At 45.1% G+C, this 9,592-nt stretch overlaps 1 protein-coding gene across 1 annotated transcript; it reads left to right on the forward strand.

Annotated features, from left to right (window-relative positions):
• Positions 1–5,653: 5,653 nt before the first annotated feature.
• Positions 5,654–7,405, forward strand: LOC116719196 (uncharacterized). Its single transcript, XM_032561642.1, has 2 exons — positions 5,654–6,118; positions 6,155–7,405. The coding sequence occupies exons 1-2, from the start codon at positions 5,674–5,676 to the stop codon at positions 7,381–7,383; spliced, it is 1,674 nt and encodes a 557-aa protein (XP_032417533.1). The 5' UTR covers positions 5,654–5,673; the 3' UTR covers positions 7,384–7,405.
• The last annotated feature ends 2,187 nt before the right edge of the window (positions 7,406–9,592 follow it).

The raw sequence follows: 9,592 nt of genomic DNA on the forward strand, positions 1-9,592 counted from the left end.
TTGCTGAGGCAAAAACCCGGGCGTGGGAGGAGTTTGGAGAGGCCATGGAGAAAGACTTCCGTACGGCTTCGAGGCGGTTCTGGTCCACCATCCGGCGTCTCAGGGGGGGGAAGCGGTGCAGCACCAACACTGTTTATAGTGGGGATGGTGTGCTGCTGACCTCTACTCGGGACGTTGTGGGCCGGTGGGCAGAGTACTTCGAAGACCTCCTCAATCCCACCAACATGCCTTCCACTGAGGAAGCGGAGCCTGGGGACTCTGGGTTGGGCTCTCCAATCTCTGGGGACGAGGTCGCCGAGGTGGTTAAAAAGCTCCTCGGTGGCAGGGCCCCGGGGGTGGATGAGATCCGCCCGGAGTTTCTTAAGGCTCTGGATGTTGTAGGGTTGTGTTGGTTGACGCGACTCTGCAATGTCGCATGGACATCGGGGGCAGTTCCCCTGGATTGGCAGACTGGGGTGGTGGTCCCCCTGTTCAAAAAGGGGGACCGGAGGGTGTGCTCCAATTATAGAGGGGTCACACTCTTAAGCCTCCCTGGCAAGGTCTATTCAGGGGTCCTGGAGAGGAGGGTCCGTCGGATAGTCGAACCTCGGATTCAGGAAGAGCAGTGTGGTTTTCGTCCTGGTCGTGGAACGCTGGACCAGCTCTACACCCTCGGCAGGGTCCTGGAGGGTGCATGGGAGTTCGCCCAACCAGTCTACATGTGTTTTGTGGACCTGGAGAAGGCGTTCGACCGTGTCCCTCGGGGAGCCCTGTGGGGGGTTCTCCGGGAGTATGGGGTACCGGGCCCTTTGATACGGGCTGTCAGGTCCCTGTATGACCGGTGTCAGAGTCTGGTCCGCATTGCCGGCAGTAAGTCGGGCTCGTTTCCGGTGAGAGTTGGACTCCGCCAGGGCTGCCCTTTGTCACCGATTCTGTTCATCACTTTCATGGACAGAATTTCTAGGCGCAGCCAAGGTGTTGAGGGGATCCGATTTGGTGGCCTTAGGATCTCATCTCTGCTTTTTGCAGACGATGTGGTCCTTTTGGCTTCATCAGATCGTGATCTGCAGCTCTCGCTGGAGCGGTTCGCAGCCGAGTGTGACGCGGCCGGGATGAGGATCAGTGCCTCCAAATCCGAGGCCATGGTCTTGAGCCGGAAAAGGGTAGAGTGCCTTCTCCGGGTCAGGGGGGGTGTCCTGCCCCAAGTGGAGGAGTTTAAGTATCTCGGGATCTTGTTCACGAATGGGGGAAGAAGGGAGCGGGAGATCGACAGGCGGATTGGCGCAGCGTCTGCTGTCAAGCGGGCGCTGTACCGGTCCGTCGTGGTGAAGAGAGAGCTGAGCCAAAAAGCGAAGCTCTCGATTTACCGGTCGATCTACGTTCCCACCCTCATCTATGGTCATGAGCTTTGGGTCATGACCGAAAGAACGAGATCGCGGATACAAGCGGCCGAAATGGGTTTTCTCCGTAGGGTGGCTGGGCTCTCCCTTAGAGATAGGGTGAGAAGCTCAGTCATCCGGGAGGGACTCAGAGTAGAGCCGCTGCTCCTTCACATCGAGAGGAGCCAGTTGAGGTGGCTCGGGCATCTGGTCAGGATGCCTCCTAGACGCCTCCCTGGTGAGGTGTTCCGGGCACGTCCCACCGGGAGGAGGCCCCGGGGAAGACCCAGGACACGCTGGAGGGACTATGTCTCTCGGCTGGCCTGGGAACGCCTCGGGATTCCCCCGGAGGAGCTAGAAGAAGTGGCTGGGGAGAGGGAAGTCTGGGCCTCCCTTCTGAAGCTGCTACCCCCGCGACCCGACCTCGGATAAGCGGAAGAAGATGGATGGATGGATGGATGGTTTTGTTGTTGTCGTTAGAAAACTATTTCTAAACAAAATTAAGAAAAATGAGGAAATTTGCCTTAAATTTCTAAATATTTTGAGTTAATGTGTCAAAATGAGTTTTAAACTAACAAAGTCTTCAAGAAAAGGATTATCTTATGAAAATGTTGGTGGCAGTGTGACGGTCTGAAAGCTTGGCATCAGTGACGGGACCACGAACTCTCCAGAAGATAATCCCAGAGTAGTGAATGGACACAAAATATTTGGGATTATACTTGCACCGACACTTGGGATTAGTCTCAGAAACTGATGTCCAGCAGGCTTTTTAAAGAAACCCTGATGCTTTTCTTGAACTTGAAACATTTCTCAGTAAAAGCAATTTGAATTTTTGAAGATCTAATAACGTCGATGCTGCAAAGTTTGTGCAGAAGAAAACTTCTGTTTGTTGCAAAACATTTGGTCACAACGATTCAATGGACTGGAAAAGCTCTGCAAAGAGGCAGCAGAGCACTCAGTCCTTTTCTAAACCCAGAGAAGATGCTCGTTCTGGTTCTCTATGTGTGAACAGGATTTTAATGTTTGACTCGTGACTCATTTATCTCCCTACCGACTTGATCAACCTGTAAATTACCGGAGATTAAGGAAGAATAAACAATGGTTTCCTGTTTCCCAGCAGCAACAGAGACAACTCTGGGTTCTCCAGATCATAAATCACTGAAGGCAAAAAGGGAAGCTAAAACAAGACTTTTAAGGTAGCTCAAAATATGTCACGTTTTTCTAAAAAGTAGACATATGCAGCTGTGGAGTTTAAAAACCAAACTTTCTCTCTTTGAGTCAGTAAAGTACGAAGGTGTGTGAGGTAAATATGTGAGGCATTTCAGAAAACCTCAACACGTTTCTCTGCTTTTTGGCTCCTGCAGCAGTGGAGTTTAAGGGCGTAGCAGCGTAAACGCTCCAGGCCTGCGCTGACGTCACTAACAGTGAGAGTGTCAACATGACGAGAAGTGAAAATGGTAGAAAACAAAAGGGCCCACATGGACCTGGACCGAGTTTGGACTGATTGCAGATGTAAAAAAATAATAAAATATATATATATATATATATTTGTTTGATGTCTGGTTACTGATTAACCAGCCATTGTACGGATTTTCTTCTCACTGACTTTTACTGTTTTTTGCTGGCAGCTGTGACATTCAGCTGATCAAGTTTTTGTTGGGCAACCTGAGTCTCTTCTCATCTGTTTCTCTGAAAAGGGAGTGACTGCAGTCGTTCACAGGATGATCGTCCTTCCGCTCTGCTGCGATAACAGCGTGTGAAGCGGTGTAAACACCCGGTGATCTATCTGTTGGTGGCAAGGGCCCAGGTAGAGTTAGCATTAAAAAATAATGGCTGGGATCCTTTTCATCAATATCCATTGTCAGACGTATCAATTATTTATTACCTGTGGGCCTCCTGAACCAACTGTGTCCATGATGGAAACTCATTTCTGAAGCTTTGACTCGAGATTTCAAGTCATTTCAAGTTCAAGTAGCTGCAGTGGGAAAATATTTCATCACACATTAAAGTTTAAAAAGGAGATGCATTAAAAGGATTAAAGGGATTAAAAGTATTCACTTTCAAAATGAATGTTGATTGATTAGATTTTCATTCTTGATGTATTTATGTGTAAACAATGCACTTAAAAGCTTGATAACAGTGAAGGTCACACTTTCATCAAACAAGTCATTAATCAGCATATATTCAATCAAGAGAAATAAAGTGTTAAACATATAAGAAATTGAAAAAATGAACTGAACTAGTAAGACATAGAATAAAAAAAAACTCGAGAGGATATATTAACTTTAAATTTGCAGGGCTTATTTCACTAACTTTACTGTTAGGGACGTCCATTTTTATTGATTAGTGGAATAAAGAAAATGTTTGTTCAGCAGGAAAGTCAACGACTCCATGCAGTCAGCTGGGCTTCCTTTGATGCATTTATCCTTTGATAAATCATTTATATTTACTGCTAGATTTAAGGTAAAATTATTTATATTTAATCAAGGACCTTAATTCTTACACCACACTGTTTTCTTTCCACTTCCAAATACAGAGTGACCTAAATCATGCTTTAATGCTCTAAACTGACAACATTTTTGCTATTTTTTTAAATAAACACCTGTCAAGTACTTCATTTGATTCATTTAAATCTATAAAATCTCAACCTTTCGCTGTTGGCCTGTTAGCCACAGTTTTTACTCCACGCTGTTGTTTTTAGGTGGTGAAACTTTAAACTGATGCGCAAGCAGCTACTCAACAGGTTGGCGCTAGGTAACCAAAGAATGAGTGAGTTGCTAGGTAACCAAAGAGCGAGTGAGTTGCTAGGTAACCAAAGAATGAATGAGTTGCTAGGTAACCAAAGAGCGAGTGAGTTGCTAAGTAACCAAAGAGCGAGTGAGTTGCTAGGTAACCAAAGAATGAGTGAGTGGCTATGTAACCCACATTAAAATCTGATATAAATAGTTGATTAAATACCTGTAGACAGAAAATAACGTCACTGCCCCTTTAAGGAACTAGCGTTACAGACGCAGCGCCGTAGTGACGCAGCACACAGCCCGGAGGGAGAGAACAGAGGAGGAATCAGAGGAAAGCGCAGTGATTAGTTAACAACAAAAGTTAACATTATATTTGAAAACCATAATCTATCCGGTCGGGAACTGACGGGAATTTTATGAGCGCTAAACTAAATCGGTTTTGGTGAGTTTTATGTTTATTTTTTCGCACTTTCACTGTATTTTGCTGTAAAATTGCTGTAAAAACAGCCGTTACAATAGCCGTTGATAGCCGTTATAAATTGTTAACCGATTAACATATTGAGTTCAAGAAGAATTTATTTGTATAAATTGAAGATTTAAAAAGAGTTTTATTGTGTTTGCGACCTGTCATACAGGTCAGTTTTTTTGCTTGGTTGGAAGCTCGGTCGGAGTCAGGATTTGTCTACCGTGTGCGGCGTGCACATTCATGGACGGGATTCACGGACGGGATTCAGGATGGCGAGCCAGACCCAGACATTCAATTCACCTTCTCCATCACATTAAGGAAGGACTCTCCTGCGTGTGGTAATTCGCTGCCAGGACGAACTGAACCGAACTGAACAGAACTGATAATTTATTGAATTATTATTTTTTGTTTGGATCGAGTCAACTAAGATTTTTTCATCGAACTGAATAGCTGATTTCATATTCGGGTTGTACTCGAATTTAAAGTGATATACTTTGGTTTCTATATGTTATATCTTTGAGTATGATTTGAACAATTGTAATTTATTTTGATTTGATTGTGTTTGAGGTATTTTCTCACCTGTAAAAGAAAGAAAACGAGTTAACTCAGAAAAAATAGGGATCTCAAAATAGATACAACATAGGAAATAAAAGAGACTGGTCTAACTAATTCAAATTAGACTGTCTAAAATAACATAGGAGAACAAAGATCAGTCTAATTAAATTAGATTAGTCTTATTAAAATGAACTAGGTGAACTAAAGAGTGAAAAGAAAAGGTGATATACTCTTTATTTATTTCTTTTTTTTCCCTTTTCATTTTTATTTGCTTCCTTATTAAGAACCTGCAATATATTTATTTATTAATTTACTTAATTAGTTATGGTATCTTATTTGTGTGTTTTATATTCAGTAAATTGCCGGCTTGTTTCACTTAAAGCAGCGGTCTCTGGTGTTGTCATTCTTGCTCCCCACTCCTTAGAGCCTAGAACTGGTCCAGTGGCGCAGTTAGCGGTTTGATACCGGTGCTACAAACTTGGCGAGCCAGCCAGGAGTGGCTTAAAGCATTTAAACTAGAAACCAGAGACCGTATAGCATTATTAGTGTTAAAAACATGGATATCGTTCAAACCAGTAATGTAAAAATCCCTAACTCTGTCATAGTTAGCGGCATGACCAATACAGAAACTGATGACGAACTAAGCGACTTCTTGGGACAATATGGTTCCATTCAAAGAGTAATCCCAGTAGATCTCACTGAACCAGATTCACCCAAACAGGTTATCGTAGAGTATGTGTATGGCGCAGCTATGCAATCTCTTTTACCTTCATTGCCATATGGGCTTAACAGTAAAACTAAGAATGATGTCACCTACCACATTAGGGCCCTAGCTAATGTTTACACACCTGTAGCTAGCAAGACAGCTACACAGACTTACCTTTCAGAGTTAAAGGACATTGCAAAACAGACTGGTAAAGACTTTGCAGCTGTCCTCAGAGAAGAGCTCTCCCTCATCGGTGAGACTCTCGATCAAGATCACTCAGAGTCCCAAGATGAAGATGCAGAGCAGAACTCACCTGATACCCCAGAGCAACATGCCCCTGAAAATGCTGTACAGGTAGCCCCCCTTCCCAGTATAGCCCTGCAGCAGCATGTTCAACATCGTTGGTCTCCACCAACGACACCATCTAAAGAAAAGACACAGCCTGCTCTTAAACTTTCCTATGTCAATCCACCTGACATACAAAAAGTAATTGTTGAGCACATAGTGAGAAATGAAGACTCTGCTCTGCAAGTGCACACTTCCTTGAGACTCAGACCCTTCTCTGGGCGTTTCCCACGTCCCAACAGTGAAGTGGATTATGAGACATGGCGCTCCAATGTGGAACTTCTTCTTAAAGATACAACACAGTCTGATCTTTACAAGTCACGAAAACTTCTCGAAAGTCTCTTATCACCCGCCCTTGATATTGTGAGGCACCTGACACCTGATTCTCCTCTTGATGCATACTTGGAGATCTTGGACTCTGCTTTCGGCACAGTCGAGGATGGAGATGACCTCTTTGCAAAGTATCTCAACACAATGCAGGATAATGGCGAAAAACCTTCAGCTTATCTACAACGGCTGCAGGTGATGTTGAGTACCACCCTCAGAAGGGGAGGCGTAACTGCAAACGACCTTAACCGGCACCTTCTCAGACAATTTGTCAGAGGCTGCTGGGATAACATCTTGATAGCTGAACTACAGCTAGAACAAAAGAAGCAGAAGCCACCCACCTTTGCTGAACTTCTCCTGTTACTCCGCACAGCAGAAGATAAACGTTCTTCCAAAGCTTTACGCATGAAACAGCACTTCAATGTTTCAAAGCCAAAAGTGTCTTCTCATTATCAAGGTGTTTATGTGCAGAGTGAAGAAGGCTGCAGCTCATCTCAGCCAGCTCCTGATCACAGGTCTGAAATACAAGACTTAAAGAAACAAATAACTGATCTACAGTCCCAGCTCACACGTATCGCACAGAAAGACAGTAGAAAAGCTAAATCAGCTGTCAGACCACTAGCTCCCCAAACAGTTAACACACATTCCCCAGCTATCACTCATACATCTCAAAGGCTGCAACCCCACAGCCGAAATGCAAACAACACCACAAGCAATAGACCAAGGCCCTGGTATTGCTTTAGATGTGGAGAGGATGGGCACATTAAGCCCCAGTGTGAAAGTGAGCCGAACCCATCTCTTGTGGCTAGGAAGAACAAGCAGCTAAAAGAAAAGCAGTTAGCATGGGACAGTCAACATGGCACTTCAAAGCCTGATCCTTTAAACTAGACCCAGTTCCGGTTGTGGGACAAACAGGGACTGGAACACAGGAAAAGTGTCCCAAAAAGAAGCTGCACAGAGCCCATGTGTACTCTCACACACAGAGACAGTCAGTGACCTTGCCAAAAGGGCTGATTGGAGCCAAGTGCACCGCACAAGTGACCATAGCTGACAAAGACTGTAGTTGCTTGTTGGATTCAGGCTCCCAAGTAACAACGATCCCCAACTCCTTCTATCTAGAGAACTTGTCTCACTTGCCTCTCAATTCCTTGAACGACCTGCTTGAAGTGGAAGGAGCCAACGGTCAAAGCGTCCCTTATCTTGGCTATGTTGAGGCCACCATCAGATTCCCAAAGAGCTTGCTTGGAGTCGACATCGAGGTACCTACGCTAGTATTAGTTGTACCTGACATGCGCTCCACGTTATCATCAGTGCTTATAGGCACAAATACTTTGGATATTCTCTATGAAAAGTATGAGGAGATTTCACCTCAGAACTTCGAATCTCTTCCCTATGGCTACAAAGTAGTCTTAAAGACCCTTGAAATCCGGAAAAAACAGTCTGTTGGTTCCAGCCTGGGAGAGGTGAGGCTTAATAGTAGAGACCTCAAGACCATTCCAGCTGGACAGACCAAAGTAATTCAAGGATCAGTGAGCTGCAGAACATCTGAAGTTGGAAGGTGGGTGATGGTAGAGTCACCAAAGTCATCGTCCCTACCTGGTGGCATCCTGGTGACAGATAGCCTGGTAAGTCTATCACCAAAGCTATCACGCTGCATACCAGTCATGCTTAAAAACGAGTCACAGCATGACATCACCCTGTCCTCAAAAACCGTGATAGCAGAGATACATGCTGTCAAGAGTGTTCAACCTGTCAAGACCCCTAATTCAGACTCTCCAATAAAACCTGACCAAAAACCAAGCCTCAATTTTGACTTTACTGATTCCCCTGTACCCAACGAGTGGAAAGAGAGGATAACAAAGAAATTGAGTTCCATGCCAGAGGTGTTTGCAGTGCACGAGCTTGACTTTGGGCGCACTGACAAAATCAAACACCATATAACTCTCAGTGATGAGACGCCGTTCAAACATAGGCCAAGACCTATACATCCGCAGGATATAGAGGCTGTGCGTACCCATCTCCAGCAACTCCTCGATGCAGAAGTCATCCGTGAATCAGAGTCACCTTTCTCCTCGCCGATCGTAGTTGTTCGGAAAAAGAACGGCGATGTCAGACTTTGCATAGATTACAGAAAATTGAACACACAAACAGTAAAGGATTCATACGCCTTACCTAATCTGGAAGAGTCCTTCTCAGCATTGACCGGGTCCAGGTGGTTCTCGGTGCTCGATCTCAAATCAGGCTTCTATCAAATAGAGATGGAGGAAGCAGACAAACACAAAACCGCATTCGTCTGTCCTCTAGGATTCTTCGAATTCAACAGAATGCCTCAGGGGATAACCAACGCCCCTAGCACGTTCCAGAGACTTATGGAGCGTTGCATGGGAGAGTTGAATTTGAAGCAAGCCCTAGTCTTCCTGGATGACCTAATCATCTTCTCCTCTACATTGGAGGAGCACGAGGAAAGGTTGATGCGTGTGCTCAACCGATTGAAAGAGTTTGGCTTGAAACTGTCACCAGAGAAATGCAAGTTCTTCCAAACTTCTGTAAAGTACCTCGGCCACATTGTGTCTGAAAATGGCCTTGAGACCGACCCTGATAAAATAGCAGCATTAAAAACCTGGCCAAAACCAAACAACTTGAAGGAGCTAAGAACCTTCCTGGGTTTCTGCGGTTACTACCGCCGGTTCATTAAAGACTACTCAAAGATCGTGAAGCCACTCAACGGGCTCACTGCTGGCTATCCACCGCTAAGAAAGCATGCTAAAACTACAGTGAACCCTGAGAAGTATTTCAATCCAAAGGACGTCTTTGGTGACAGATGGACACCAGCTTGCCAAACAGCGTTCGACACCATAATCGAAAAGCTGACAACCGCACCCATCCTCGGGTTTGCTGACCCCAAGCTCTCCTACATTTTACATACAGATGCAAGCACCTCGGGCCTCGGTGCTGCTCTCTACCAGGAGCAACAGGGACAGCAGCGCATCATTGCTTATGCGAGCCGAGGTCTGTCGAAGTGTGAGTCCAGGTATCCTGCTCATAAATTAGAATTTCTTGCCCTTAAGTGGGCAGTAACAGAGAAATTCCAGGATTA

Source organism: Xiphophorus hellerii, chromosome 4 (genome assembly GCF_003331165.1).
Source record: "Xiphophorus hellerii strain 12219 chromosome 4, Xiphophorus_hellerii-4.1, whole genome shotgun sequence".
In the NCBI taxonomy this organism is placed as follows: domain Eukaryota; kingdom Metazoa; phylum Chordata; class Actinopteri; order Cyprinodontiformes; family Poeciliidae; genus Xiphophorus; species Xiphophorus hellerii.